General features: G+C 43.3%; 1 protein-coding gene across 3 annotated transcripts in view; it reads left to right on the forward strand.

Annotated features, from left to right (window-relative positions):
- KIAA1549L (KIAA1549 like) overlaps positions 1-15,934 on the forward strand; it is a 128,175-nt gene that overhangs the window by 89,501 nt on the left and 22,740 nt on the right. For all 3 annotated transcript variants that reach the window (XM_017849748.1, XM_017849749.1, XM_017849750.1), the window contains exon 16: positions 8,717-9,067. In XM_017849748.1, the coding sequence (XP_017705237.1) occupies positions 8,717-9,067 (351 nt within the window). The remainder of the gene's footprint in view (positions 1-8,716; positions 9,068-15,934) is intronic.

A 15,934-nucleotide genomic window follows, 5' to 3' on the forward strand; every position in this document is an offset into this window, starting at 1 on the left:
TACACTAGGGAAAACTGACAACAAACACCCACGCACATAGATGTACAGCACAGTGTCGGGAAGGCTATGGAGGAACATAACTCAGGGAAGGCAGTGGAAAGTACCAGGAGCTTCTCTGAATAGCTTGGGCAGGGCAGGGCCCTCCAGGGAGGTGACTTTGAGCAGACCTAAAATGCTGGCCCCAGGGGAAGAGCTTTCAAGGCAGAAAGTACAGCAACTGGAAGGGCCCAGACATGCTTGGGGAGCTCAGAGACCATTAAGGAGACCGGGGTAGCACAGTTCCTCTTGTTGGTAAAAAGTCTTGGCTTCAAGTTTTGCCTTTCCTTCACCCTCACATCTCATCTATCAGCAGCTCTGCCAGTTCTCTTCCAAAATACATCTTGAACTCACCCACCCCTTGTCTGTCCATGACCACCCTACCCAGGCCCCTGTTGTCTCGCTGGCCTGGGTTACGGCAATAGCCACAAGCAAGTGCTTCCTAACTGGCTTCCCATAAATTCCAGTCACATTTCTTCCCTGCTTGAAATTCTTCAGTCGTTTTCCATTGCCCTTTGACAACAGTCCAGCCTTCTTACCATGGCCTTTCAGACCCTGCGTGATCTGGACCCTGCCTTCCTCTCCGGCCCCATGTCCTAACAATTAGGGCTTCAGCCATGTATTAGGTCCATGTATTAGTTTGCTAGGGGCACAGACTGGGTGGCATGGTTTAAACAACAGACGTTTATTTTCTCACAGTTCTGGAGGTTATAAGTTCTAGATCAAAGGGTTGGTAGGGTTGGTTTCTTCTGAGGGCCATGAGGGAAGGATGTGTTCCAGGTCTCTTTCCTGAGTTTATGAAAGGCTATCTCTTCCCTGAGCCTTCATATCGGCTTCCCTTTACACATGCTGTGTCCAAATTTCCTCTTCTTAGAAGGATCAGTCCTTTTGATCCAAAGGTCCACTCTAATGACCTCATTTAACTTAATTACCTCTGTGAAGGCCCCATCTCCAAATACAGTCACATTCTGAGATGCTGGGAGTTAGGACTTCAACATAAAAATTTTGTGGGGGACATAGTTCATTCTGTAACAGTCCTTTCTTTTTTTCAAGCACTACCAACTCTCTCTCACCTCTGGGCTTTTTCATAAGCTTTCCTACAACCATCACATGGGCAACCTCTTCTCCTCCTTCAGGTCTGAAAACATGGCACCTCCTCAGAGAAGCTTTCCCTGACCATCCACATCAAGCTAGCTATGTCAACCCATTATGTTTCTTTTATTATGGGAAAATTGACATACGGTAAAAATGTACAGGTTGTTAGTATACAATGTGATGAGCTTTGACAAACGTGTATACCCTTATAACCACCAAACCAATGAAAATACCAAACGTTTTCATCACTCCCAGAAAACTCCCTCACTTTTTTTTTTCAGTCAATACTCAGCTCACCCGTAGGCAACAACTTGTCTGATATAAACCACTATAGTTTTGCCTAAACTTCATATAAATGGATTTATTCAGTATGTACTCTTTTGTGTCTGACTTCTTTCACTCAAGACTCATCTATGTTATTGCATGTATGAGTATTTTATTCTCTTTTATACTGGGTACTATTCCGTTGTATACATATAATACTATTTGTTTATCCATTATCCTATTGTTGGACATTTGAATTGCTTCCAGTTTGAAGCTAGTATGAAAAAAAAAAACTGCCATAAGCATTTTCATGTGTTTTCTTAACAAGTGTTTTCATTTATCTGGATAAATATGTAGGAGTGGAATTTCTGGGTCATAGGGTAGGTATATGTTTAAGAAATTACAGTCAAATTTACAAAGTTTTTGCATTGCTGCCCCTCCCACTAGCAATATAACAGTTCTAATTCTAGTCTTCAACCTCACCAACATTTGTTGTTATTAATCTTTCTCATTTTAGCCATCCCACTGAATGTGAAATGATATAATTTCCTTATTACTAATGATGTTGATCATCTTTCCATGTGTTTATTGGACATTTTTGTGTCTTCTTTTGTTGAGGTATCTTTTCAAGCCTTTTGCCCAATTTCTAAATTGAGTTGCTTGTCTTTTTGTTATTCATTTATAGGAACTATTTATATATTGTGGATACAAATATTTTCTTGTGGTTGGTAGCTTGTCTTTCCATTAGTTGTCTGATAAGATAGTAGTTTTAATTTTGAATAATACTTAAAGCTACAGAATGTGCCCCAGGACTAAATTGTTTTGGAATATCTTTTAAGAAGAAGATACTTGGGGTTCCCAGCAGGGCTATAATTTCCTTCAAGTTTGTTCTCATGGTGTTTCAAAGAGAGGATGAAGTCATGTGGGTACTTAGCCACTGTGTGTACCATCCTAGATGTGTTGGACTGGTTCACTCATTTTAAAACAGCATTGAAAGAATTGCAGGTGCTTGCTCTATCCAGTGGCCACCATGAAGCACAAGACCAGGGGCCCATATATGGAGGAGGAATGGCTTAAATGTCTTCTAAATACTGTGGCCTTTGCTGCTGAGTTCTGATATACCATAACTCTCCAAAACTATAATTACGTGTATATCCTCTCACCTGGTAATTCTTCTAGAATTGAACCTAAGGATAAACTCATGATTATATGCAAAGTTCTTTTTTTATTAATATTATTTTTGAGACGGAGTCTCGCTCTGTCACCCAGGCTGGTGTGTAGTGGTGCGATCTTGGCTCACTGCAACCTCCGCCTCCCGGGCTCAAGCAATTCTCCTGCCTCAGCCTCCGGAGCAGTTGAGATTACAGGCATGCGCTATGTCACCTGGCTAATTTTTGTGTTTTTAGTAGAAGCAGCATTTCAACATGTTGCCCAGGCTGGTCTCGAACTCCTGACCTCAAGTAATCCACCTGACTTGGCCTCCCAAAGTGCTGGGATTACAGGCGTGAGCCACTGCGTCCAGACATATATGCAAAGTTCTAAACACAAGGATACTTATTCCAGCTTTGTTCATATAGTAAGATATTAGGAAAACATCTAAAATAGTGGACTGTTAAATATGTGGTAGCCTAAAAACTCCATTTATTAGAATACTATGAAATCCTTAAAGTGATTCTCTATAAATACATTGTTTATTCATGGAGATACTTACTTATAATATTGTTGATTTAAAAAGGTTTCAAAATACTGTATTAATGTAATGCCATTTTAAAAAACCTTATATATGCATGCATATATAAGTGTGTGTGTTTACATATATATATATATATATATATATATATATGCCTACGTATATATGTATATGTGTGTATGTATTCTGTTTATAAAATCATGACCCAAACAGCTTGGTCTGAGAGAGTATCTAAGTCAAAAGAACTCTGCCAACAAAAGTAGTTTTTAAATACCTCTACTCCTTTACTTATATTTTTATATGTGAGAAGGCAAGTACATTATAGTCAGTAAAACATTCTAAATTCCCTTAATTCCTCTCCCATTCACATGCCACACCTGCTTCTGCACCTCTCTTGAAAATCTCACCATAAAATTCTGCAGCCCACACCTCTTCTGCCTCTCATTGCCCATCCCCACTTCCTGGTCTCCATCACACACACAATCTGTATGGCAAAGCGTGGGCTCTCCTTGGAAGTGGAAGAGGGAGAAACTGACCTGGGTCAAGCCCACACTCTCTATAGTGGCCTGGGGCAGTGGGGAGGCCGTTGGCAGTTCTTTAGTATTCATAGGCCATTGGCAGTTCTTTAGTATTCATAATCCTCATCCTATTTCATATGCGTAGGAAACATCTGGAGGGATGTGCACGAGGTCAAAACGTTAACAGTAGTTATTTCTGGTGATCGGATTAGAGTAGATTTTAATTTTCTTCCTTTTGCTTATCTGTGTTTTCTAATTTCCTACCATGAACAGACATTCCTTGATGAATATTTTTAGAATTTTTATTGAAGTCTATCTTGATTAGTTTATAAAATAGCTTTTGAAAAAAAATGAGTTTCTCAGAGCTTTTCAAGAATGGGAAGTCACAGAAGCAAGTATGGTCCATTCCAAGTTAAAGAGGTTTAAAAATAAATTCTCTGTCCCAGATACGGCCCCAACCCAAGCCAACTGTCAGCCAACACTGGGAGGTCTATCTTTGCTCCTGTCTCCCCTCTTTTGTCAAATAAAAGCAAAAGGCATTTTCAGAAATGTGCCAGTGAGGGAGAAGGGTTTAGGGCAAGTTCAGCCAGTCGATGTGATATCTCGTATCTGAAAATGGACACAACTGCAGAGCTCTGAGAGGCTGAGTGAGGAAACCCACGTGGAAAAGGCGGCACAGAGCTGGCACACCACAGGTCCGTGAGTCAATTTGAGCACCTGTTATGTTTGTTCATTGAACAGACAGTTACAGCTTCACCTCTGGACAAGGTCCCGGATTGGGGGCTGTGAATACAATGATTAATAAGACACTGACCCAACCCTGAAGGAGTTCCCAGTCTATGGGAGGAGATAGATAACAGCAACAATAATAATTGCAGCTGATGTTTATTAAACAAATGCTGATGTGCCAGATACTGTGAGTGCTTCGTATTTATACATTGATGCTTTTCATCCTTATAGTAATCAATAAGGTAGATTATCTCAATAAATATTTTATCTTCTTTTCTGGTCATAGAAATTTGTTTGACTCTGTCAGAGCCCACAGCTATAGTATGGTAATGGATCTGTTTATATATAGAGAGTGGGTAAGAGCTTAGGTACCGGAATCAAACTTTCTGTGTTCAAATCTCAGCTCTGCTAATTATGGGCAACACATTTGTCTTTCAGTGCCTTAATTTCCTTGTCTGTAAAGTGGCAATATTCATAGTTGTTACTTTATAGGTTCTTATAAGGACGAAAAGAGCCGAAATGTATGAAGTACTTAAAACAGTGCCTGGCATGTAAGCTGTTGATAAAGATAAGCTGCTATTATTGCTGTTGCTATTATTCGTTTCCTCCCATTGACTGGGAGCTCCTTGAGGGCTGGGTCACTATCTTATTAATTATTGTATCCATCACCCCCAACCCAGGGCCTAGTACAGGGTTGAAACCAATAATTGTCTGTTAAGCAAAAGGCAAACTTATCACTATTCATATGTTTTAGTTGGGATGGGAGGTGCAGGGGATGGTTCCCTTCATGAATGGATGTCAGATTTCCCCAAAGATGATGATAATAGGAGCAGTATGGCATCTCCTAGAGCAAGTAGAGTCCAGGAAACATAAATGTCAGACCGTAGTTCAATTCTCCCATTTTACAGATGAGGAGCCTGAGGCTTATGGGGTTCCTGCGACTTCTTATTGTCATGCAACTCATTAACATTGGAGGAAATGTGTTAGGGAAAGTGGGCCTTTTATCTTAACCTCAACTTCCACCTCAAGGGTGTTATAAATAAAGTTTCAGTGCTGCAAAAGAATTAGCACTTGAATATAAAAATTTTTTTTTAATTCTCAGCAAGGCAAGTTACTTCTATAGAAGGGTGCACCCTTACAGATGGAGCAATGGTGAGCGCACACTTGGATAAGGGAGGAGAAGCGGTTCTTATCCCTGACGCACATGGCCCCTGCTGCTGTGTCGTTCCCCTATTGGCTAAGGTTAGACCGCACAGGCTGAACTAATTCCGATTGGCTAAAGAGTGACGGGGTGAGTGGTTTGGTGGGAAAAATGGTTATGACAGAGCAGGTAATTGGAATGATCAGGGTGGAGTAGGTAATCAGAACGAGTCAGGGTGGACCAGGTAATCAGAATGAGTCAGGGTGGAGTTGGTCATTGGAATGAGTCAGGGTAGAGCAGGTAATTGAAAAAAGTTTCTTTATGAGGAAGTTAAGTTTAAAAGTAGAAGGCAAAGAATTGAACATACTGACATACTGACTCTTTGAAAAGAAATTTAGAACTTATACCTAACAAGGGGAAGTGGACAGAATTTATTTCAGTTTAAGTTCACAAAGCTTGATTAAATGCCAAGTGCCTGTGCTAGGCTTCTGAGAAACAGAAGTGAAATGGCTTCAGGGAGTATCCAGTCTTGGGGAAGTCACACTTTAAGCAAATCCAAGTGTGATGAGAGGAAGCCCAGGTATAATGAAAGCTAGTCTTGTTTCTATCTGTAGCTATCGAGAGATGATTGGTGGCCTGATCAAGCCTGTTGAGAGCATACTTGGACCTTCCAGTTAAAGGGAACTCCCCATGCGGAATGGAAACCTTATGGGGGAAGCAGAGGCTGATCTCCATTCGGGGGTCATGGGGTCGGTGGAAGTGGGAGCCTGGAGAAAAAGTCTCTACCTTCCCAGCAAAGGTAGCACTTACATATGTGTGTATATGTATAACACATATGTGCGATGGCCTAGCACTGTTCCCTACCAACCTTACTGAAAGAACTCACCCACCCCCAGTACTAACCCACCCCAGGGCTCTTGGGGCAGTGGGAATAGGGAAATGTTGCTACGGAGGATGCTTTTGCCCTAAGGCACAACTATAAATTCATGTGATAATAGATCTACCAATATGGCTGGAAATGCATAGCACAGCTTAGGGGTGGGGAAATCGTACCTCAGCTCACCCCTGTGCTGTTAATCTCCCACCTGGGAGCAGTTTAGCATTGAGCCTCCGTTATGTATCAGGGAGACTCTGGATGTCGGGAGGAAGGGCCTTGTGTGGCTAGCAACTGGCATGAGCAGGACATTGTCATGAGAGGCAGTGCCGTGCTGCAGGATGTGTGCGGGTCAGGAGCTGGGAGCAGGAGCCTCTGCCATTGCCTGCCTCTGAGTAACTTCAGATAAGTCACCTCCCCATATGTAAAATGGGGCTTGAGTTTAGTGATCTCCTAAAGTCCCTTCTGGCTCTGCAATTCAGTTTTGAATGTTCTATGCATTGTGAAGAACATAACTTTCAAGAGTTGCATTTGCTGTTGTAGAAGGTATCTCCAGGCAAAACCACATCTCAACAGGCAGATCTGCTGGCTTTCGGGAAGCACGTTTCCCAGTCAGTGACCTTAAGCCTTTCTCTAAAGAGCCTCTAAGAGCCGAAGAGCCCCAATGTGTCCCCCAGCCCAGGGGTTTGGGGGTCATGCACCCAGGCATGAAATGTCTTTGAGTTCTTGTTTATGATTGCAAAGGTAACTTTACATTCTACTCCAGAATCTGTCCTTGCTTTTATTAGTATAAAAATGGTACATATTTTAAATTACTTACTGTAGATGTTTGTTGATAAGTCTAGACTTAGAGGCTGATAGAAAACCTCACTTTTTGTCTTGAACTTTAGCCAAGTCCTAACTCTAGGAGATAAGATGACAAGAAATGTGTATTTTTTGTGTGCTTTCTATATTTTCACTTTCTTCGCTAATGAGCATGTATTAATTTAATGCTAGAAAGGTAAATATATTTTTTAAAATGAAGTATAACACAGTTATGACCTTCATGTGTAATATTTAAGGAGGGAAGGACTCCCCATTTTGGGTGAATTCCCTCATGACATTTACTTGCTGTGCTTATTTTATGCATCAGGGTGCTTTATACATAGTAATTACATGGAAATATGTGCAATTGAATGAATAAAGTAATAATGATGATTATGATGATGACAGCAACTAGTATTGTTTTTACCATGTGCTACTACTCTAAAATCTTTAGATGTGCCTTTATTTAATCATTATAAAAGCCTTTGAGGCAGTATTATCCTCATTTCACAGATGAGGAAACTGAAATACCAAAAAGTTAAAGTAACTCTCCTGGTTGGAATGTTTTGAACACACTGTCTTTTATCTTCTTTGTGCACCTTTTATTTCTGGCTATTGCTATGGCATCTGCCACAAGGCAGCAGCCTCCCCGTATCGCCTTGGCGGTCCCTATCTCTTCCCTTTTGTGTTCTTGCACCCTGAGATTCATGCATGTCCAGACTGGTGGAATAAACTCCTACAGGCATCCCCACCTAATGATGGCAGAGAAGCCTCAGAGCAAGAAAGCAGACACTTATGAAGCAAGCATTCATTAGCAGGCAAGCACAAGACCATCCATGCAGCCTGCTCTGGAAGCTTATGAAGTCCCAGCTGTCTGCCCACCCTGGTACTGAAGGTGCACACTGAATGAAAGGTTCAGTGAAGAAAGGCAGGAGAATGTTCTAGATCAGTGGATTTCAAACTTGAATGGGCATTGGAATCTCCTGGAGGGCTTATTAAAGCACATATTGCTGGGCCTCACCCCGAGAGCTTCTGATTGCGTACCATGCCTTAAGAGCCGTGATCTAGAAGCAGGATTTTGTTATTCTCTCTGATAACTAGCATCAGGCAATCAGCACTTCCTTAACCAATGGCTGGAAACAGGACCATTTAGGGAGTGAATCTAGAATGCTACCCCTCTGGGTGTAGATTACAAGACATTCCAGGGTCTTATACCCGAAGGTGTAGAGGTGGGGAATGTCTCTAAAATATTTTAGAGAGTACCATTAATGTCATCAGTGAAAGCCATTTCTCAAGTCTGTTACACTAACAGGCAAAGCCTGCAGCGGTGGTCAAACTATGGGCAACTGAAGTACACACCGATACCCAGAGTGTGGACTTCCTGATAGAGGACACTGACTACCCCACTAGTGTGAATTCCTGGATAGGGTACGTAGAATATAATTTAAATTAGCACAGATGTATACCAGCATCTGTTCAAGTGAATGTTTTAGAGTAAATTGCAGAGCACCTTCATGGGAAGGAAAGTTAATTATCACATCAATGAGCTTTGTTTCCTCCCACAGACTGAGCCTGAAATCATAGAGGAAACCAACATTGACAGAGTTCATGAGCCCCGGGGCTATTCCAGGTCTCGGCAGGTGAAAGGCCACTCGGAGACCTCCACGCTGAGCTCCCAGCCATCCATTGACGAGGTCAGGCAGCAGATGCACATGCTGTTGGAGGAGGCCTTCAGCCTGGCGTCCGCGGGCCACGCAGGCCAGAGCCGGCACCAAGAAGCCTACGGCTCAGCCCAGCACCTGCCCTACTCGGAGGTGGTGACCAGCGCTCCGGGGACCATGACGCGGCCCAGGGCCGGGGTGCAGTGGGTGCCCACCTACCGTCCAGAAATGTATCAGTACAGCCTGCCTCGGCCGGTAAGTCATTCATCCCACCCGCCTGCCATCATTAGGTCAGTCTGCCCAGTGAGTTCCAACAGGAGACTCAAGAGCAGGGGCTTCTACAGATAAAAGCTTTGGGATCTGGAGATGAATTATGCTGGGCCCTCATCCCATCATCCCATCTTCCACCCATGATCCAAAGCCTAAGCTTTTGACTCCTGTGGGCAATCCCTTCTCTCCAGCCATAATGTATTTTAGAATGAATTGCCTTTTCTAATATCCCTCCTGTAAATGGCTGACCGTGTTCTTCACGCACTGGTGGTTTCCTACACTTTCAAGCCTGAGACCCACTTTAAATATCAAAAGGCATCTCAGAGCCACATGCTAAGGGGTTGTGTGGCCTGGTGGTTAAGCGCACAGGCTTTGAGCCAGGTGGCTCGACTTTAAATCTCAGGTCTACCAGATGAAAGTTGACAAAATCAGAATAGAATCACTTGTGTTAAATAAAATTAAATGAAAAATTTTAAACACCTGACAAATAGAGCCAGGGAAGGCCAGGAAGGGAGGGTTTTCATGCATAAATGCCTAATAGCAAGAACTATCACAAAAGACTGCAAAAATCACAATCTTGCACAAAGGCCATTGCAACCTTATACACACAAAAAAAATACTTGTGCGAGGACATCTGTCCAGCAACTGCCTGTCCAGGCTTGAACTGGTACCACACTTGTCATTGATTTTTGCAGCCAAGAATAATTTTCTCAAAACAATTATGCAATCCTCCCTATTTTTCCTTTAAAAACTTTTGTCTTCCTTTACCTCCCTGAACACAGTTTACTATGGCATGGGTATTCCCATTGCAATACCCATTCCCAAATAAACATCATTATTTTTAGAGACAAAAAAATGTCTGTTATTTAGGCTGACAGCCACTTCCTGGCTTTGTAACTTGGGAAAATTACTTAAAGTCTTTACAAATGAGAAAAATAAGCTACTTTCTAGACTTGTAAAGATTAAATGAGTTGTTGTATGTAAGGTACGGTAAGAATGCTTGGTACATAGTAAATGCTATAAAAATATTAATCATGGGTTGGGCATCGTGGCTCATGCCTATAATCCCAGCACTTTGGGAGGCTGAGATGGGCTGATCGCTTGAGCTCTAGAGTTCGAGACCAGCCTCGGCAACGTGGTGAAACCTGATCAAAACAAAAATTAGCCAGGTATGGCTAATATGCGCCTATAGTCCCAGCTATTTGGGAGGCTGAGGTGGGAGGGTTGCTTGAGCCCAGGAGGCAGAGGTTGCAGTGAGCCAAGATTGTGAGACTGTACTTCAGCCTGGGTGACACAGTAAGACCCTGTCTCTGAAAAAACAAAGAATAATATTGTGATTATTAAGTAGCAATTATATTTCCATATTTGAAAAAACATCCAATGACTGAAAGCTTCTGTAATTTACACTTGATCTTAGTCAAAAAACCAAGAAGTTGTAAGTTTTTGTGATTTAAATCACAATTTTAATTAGTTTGCATTTCATTCATCACCATAGCATCTAAAATATATCTTTTAAAAAAGACATAGTTTTATAAACCATAGACTGTGATAGACAATGCCTTGTGCATGTATAGATGCCAGATTCTGGGAATCTAGGATGAGTTCTGGGTTTCAGAGAGAAAGGCTTAGACAACCAGATCAAGTCTTCCGACAGGTAAGAAGATGCGATGGCCCATAGCCGTCGTATCTCAATTTTGTAAAACCATCTAAAAAAAAATCCATCGTGGGTCATATGGTGAAAACTTAAATGGTTCTGTTTGTTATACTTGTGGCTTAGTGTTTGTGGCAAGGACAAAAACATCAGCATTATGTATATTTTATAAATGAAGCCACCTACAGTGGAAAAGGACTGTGAAAAACCAGAGAGATGGGTCATCAAACTAGAACTAACCTACCTTCCTACCTTCCTTCCTTCCTTCCTTCCTTCCTTCCCTCCCTCCCTCCCTCCCTCCTTACCTCCTTGCTGCTTTCTTTTCTTTCTCTCTCTCTCTCTCTCTCACCCAGGCTGGAGTACAAGTTCAGTGGCACGATCTCGGCTCACTGCAACCTCTGCCTCCCAGGTTCAAGCGATTCTTGTGCCTCAGCCTCCTGAGTAGCAGGGACTACAAATGCACACCACCACACCCAGCTACTTTTTTGTATTTTTAGTAGAGAGGGGGGTTTCACCATGTTGGCCAGGCTGGTTTCGAACTCCTGACCTCAGGTGATCCACCCGACTTGGCCTCCCAAAGTGCTAGGATTACAGGTGTGAGCCATCACGCCTGGCTGAACCAGAACATTATTAAAGGCAGTTCTTTTGTTATTAAGGTTTCCTTCTTTATCAACAACCCATGAGGTCCATATTTTCAGGAAAGGAGAAAATAGCTAACAATACAGAGTATAAATAATGATTCTTAACCCAAGCTCATACAGAGTCCTTTTGTGCTATGATAATGTGGAAATCCGTAGAAAAGGTGGCAATTTAGAAGGATAACTGTGATTACTTTCTGTCTTCTAAAGAGGAGGCGCTTTGAGCTCTGCCGGAAGATAATTGGAAGCTGGTGGTGTAAATACACTAGGCCAGGTTAATGGCATTTATATCATGGAAAAGGTTATTGCCGGCGGCCTGGGATTTCTGCAGTGCAGTTCAGGAGACTCTTGATCATATTTTACCCGTTAACTCTGTGAAGAAATTGGACTCCACACATCTAATGTCCAATCCAATTTTGCTAGCAGTCATAATGGATCTGTGCCAAGCAGAATGAAAACATCCTACAGTCTTCCTGTTGGTGACAGAGGAGGGGATTTCAAAAAAGACAACCGGGCTAACACATCTTCCCCACTAGACTCTTTACAGATGGAATTAATGGTAATAACAATAACAGCAATAGTTGGCATCTATTGAGCTCCCGTTGTCTACTGGACACAGCTAAGTGCTATGTAGAAATTATCTCTTCTAATCCAACAACCACCCTATGAGATCAATATTATTATCCCAAAGTACTCAATGCGGAAACTGAAGCTTGGAGAAGTAAAGAAACTTGCCCAAGTTTAGGCAGCTGTAAATGGCAGAACTGGAGTTAGAACCTAGAGCTGCCTAACTTCAAATCCCACACTCTTTCTACCTGCTGGCCAAAGTGAATTATAGGGACATCTTCCAGGCTCTGATGAGAACTTGAATATTCAAACTTTGGAGTATAATCTTCTTATAAGGAAGCTTACCCAAGGCTGGGCTTTGTGGCTCATGCCTGTAACCCCAGCACTTTGGGAGGCTGAGGTGGAGGATGGCTTGAGGCCAGGAATGTAAAACAAGCCCTGAGCAATATAATGAGATCCTGTTTCTATGAGAAAAAAAAAAAAAAAAAAAGTTGGCTGGGCCTGTAGTCCTTGCTACTTGGGAGGCTGAGTTGGGAGATCTCTTTGAGTCCGGGAGTTCAAGGTTGCCTTGAGCTATGATGACACCACTGTACTCCAGCCTGGGTAATAGAGCAAGACCTTGGCTCTATTTAAAAAAAAAAAAAAAAGAAGAAGCTTACCCAGTTGGAGTTTTGTCTCTTCTTATCATTGCCCTAGTAAGGGAGGCATCTCCATTGGGGTAAAATTGGGAATTTTATGGTCTTTTTTTCCTCCTCTCCTCATAAAAACAAACAACTCCCTCCAAGCCTTTGTTAATGATGAAATATGCAGATATATCAGCTATGACTTCCATTCTGCCACAACACTTGGATTCAAGAAATGTTACATTTCTACACCTGTAGTTCCAGCTACTAGGAGGCTGAAGTTGGAGAATTGCTTGAGCCCAGGACTTCAAGGCTGGCCAGGGCAACACAGAACAATCCCATCTCAAAAAAAAAAAAAAAAAAAAAAAAAAAAAAAGCAAGCAGGAAGGGGAGGGGAGGGGAGTAAAGGAAAGAAAGAAAGAAAAAAAAGGAAATGTTACATTTCTTGTGTTTCTCCAAATCAGTTTGAATCTGTTCTGAACTCCCATCTGGTCCAGGGCATGCCAGTTATTCTGGGGCTTCTTCCGCCTCTGGTTATACAAAAGTCATTGGTGGTTTGATGAAGTGAGGACACCAGAAAGGAGCGGACCTACACCGGTCACTGTTGACAGGGCGTGGTCCAGCTCACAGGAGTCCTTGAAGGCAGGCCGTTCTATCATAGCTGGGCCAGATATGATTCTATCTATCTGGGCCAGATTGGGAATAGGGCTGTCTGCCTTGGAACTACCCTAAGAAATCCTCCCCTGTAAGTCACCTACCTCTGACAAATGAGTACCCTTATAAGCTTAGAAAAATCCTTATAGTGAGTAAAATCCACAGTTTATACAGCAAGGCTGCATGATAAGGGAGAGAGAAGGAAGGCGGGAGAGGAAGGCTGGAGAATCCTTAGCCCTTAAACTCAGATAGGCAAGAAAAGTAACTTTCTTTTTCTGTGATCCTCTCCACGTGCCAGAAGCTCAGTCTCAGTTCAGGCTCTTCCTCCGTATTTTCTGGGGACCTACATGATGTTGGGTAGGGGGAAGGCTGCAGTGTCTGGTCCCCATTTGTCCTCATCTCACCATTCCGGCTAGTGTCCCTGAGAAGCCCTTGTTCCCACCTTTTCTCGGGTTGCCCATCCAGGCAGAGCATAGCTGTATCCTCTTTCTCCTACTCAACACACCCTCACCAGATTCTTCCCTTCCTTCCTTCCATGCTTGTGTGTGTGTTCAGGTGAGCTCACTCTGTCCCTTGCTCTATCATTCTCTTATTGAAGCACACGTGCACACACACGCACCTGCTCCTCTCCAGCGGCTTCTTTGCCACCACACAGGATTGTTAAAGGCACTTCTGGTCTACGTCCATACCACCATACTCTTCTTCTCCTGCACCCCATGGAGGGAGGGGGAATTCTGTGCTGTTGCTGATTCCTGGCGTTTCCTAGAGGCAGACACAGGTCCCTTGTCTTTCAGATTCCCCAAATTTTGATGGGACTTATGTCCTCTCCTCCACCTCTTCCCCCAGGGTGAGACAGGACAGAGGGCTCATTTTCCAAGCCCACTGGCATCTAACCTCTTGCTTCCTCTCTGGCTCTCCTCTCCTTCCTATCCACAGAGTGTAAATGTACCTCACTTCTTTGAAATCTCGTTTGTGGCATCAAACTGAGTGTTTTAGGACTTAGGTATTCAAAATCCTAGGTTCTTGCAATTTAGTAGTTTTGGCTTATGAAACTCTGATAAGAAGAGGCAGGCGGATCATAGGTCAGGAGTTCAAGACCAGCCTGGCCAACATGGTGAAATCCCATCTTTACTAAAAATACAAAAATTAACCAGGCATAGTGGTGGGTGCCTGTCATCCCCAGCTACCCAGGAGGCTGAGGCAGGAGAATCACTTGAACCTGGGAGGCAGAGGTTGCAGTGAGCCGAGATCACATCACTGCACTCCAGCCTGGGCAACAGAGCAAGACTGTCTCAAAAAAAAAAAAAAAAAAAAAAAAATTGGCTCTTGTGCCCTCCTCAGTCTTTTGTGCCTCCTTCCCTGGGGCAGGGAAAGGGCCCTAGATTAGAAGAACTGTGGAGGAAAGATGACTATGATTACTGGTTGAGCATCCCAGATCTGAAAATCCCAAATCCATGTCACTTTTTGGATGCCAGCATGACACTCAAAGGAAGTGCTCCCTGCAGCATTCTGGATTTTGGAGTTTTGGATTTTGGATGCTCAACCAGTGATGCAAATATTCCAAAAATCCGAAAAAAATCCAGAACACTTCTGGTCCCGAGCCTTTTGAATAAGGGATTCTCAACCTGTGCTATAAGAGAATATTATTCCATCTCAGAGGGAAGGGACTATCACTTATTGAGTACCTACCATGCGCCAAATATTACATTCATATATACAATTAGTCTTTAAAACAGGCTTTGAAATGAGGGCATGATACTTGCACCTTCATTACCTAATAAGAAGGCAGGCACAGAGAAGTTAAGTAAGTTGCTCAAAGTCAAGCAGCTGGTAAGGATCAAAACCAAGATTTAATCCCAGATTTGTCTGACTTAGGAAACCCACATCCTGTGCAGCACTTCACCCTGAGCTCAGATTTGCGAGGCGGTGTCCTTAACTGGCTGTGTGATTTTGCACAAGTCAGTTTACCTCTCTGGGCTTCAGCGTCCCCATCTGTTAAGGAAAAGGATGTGGTCTGTGTGTCTCCTGCTCTTCCCAGCTTGAACCTTCTATGATTTCCCATGAGAGGCCTTGGAAGCCTCATCAGTAATTATTGATCAATTGACAGATCAAAATAAGCGCTGGGTTTTTACTTTAAAGTTAGACTTTAATTACCAAGCCCTCTGCCTTCAACTAAATAGGAACTATCCTGTAGAAGAGTCTGGCTCCTGCACGAGGATGTGAAGTTATTTCTAGCTGGACATTGTTCTGCCTGGAGCAGGGTTCTCAGGATCAGCACGATGCTGTGGGAGGGCACCGTGCAGAGGAACCCAGAGGAACTACCAGCTGTGGAAAGATTGGAGCATCCACTCTGCCCTGGGGCTAGCTCACTGGCACTGGACAAGGGCTTCTAAGGAGGATAGGTTGACTTTGCCCTATCAATGGCCTTTCCCCACTAATGCAAAGCCCAAGACCCCTTTACCAGTCCTTCCAACCTCAGGCTGTCCCCTGCAGCCTGTCACCCCTGTAGTGCCACCCTGGAGGTTTATCTTTACCAGATCCCTCCTTCTGGGGAAATGCATATGCACAGGAGGGACCAGCATGCACTGGGGCTCGTCGGGTCTCCCTCTCCACTTTGAATGCTAGAGAGTATGGTGCTGACCCGCTTCCCTCATCCCCTCCTGAGGGACACTCAGCACCGAAACTTCAGACTGTGGTTCCCTCCTCTCCCCTCCCCCTT

This window comes from Rhinopithecus bieti, unplaced genomic scaffold (genome assembly GCF_001698545.2).
Source record: "Rhinopithecus bieti isolate Rb0 unplaced genomic scaffold, ASM169854v2 scaffold_32083, whole genome shotgun sequence".
In the NCBI taxonomy this organism is placed as follows: Eukaryota; Metazoa; Chordata; class Mammalia; order Primates; family Cercopithecidae; genus Rhinopithecus; species Rhinopithecus bieti.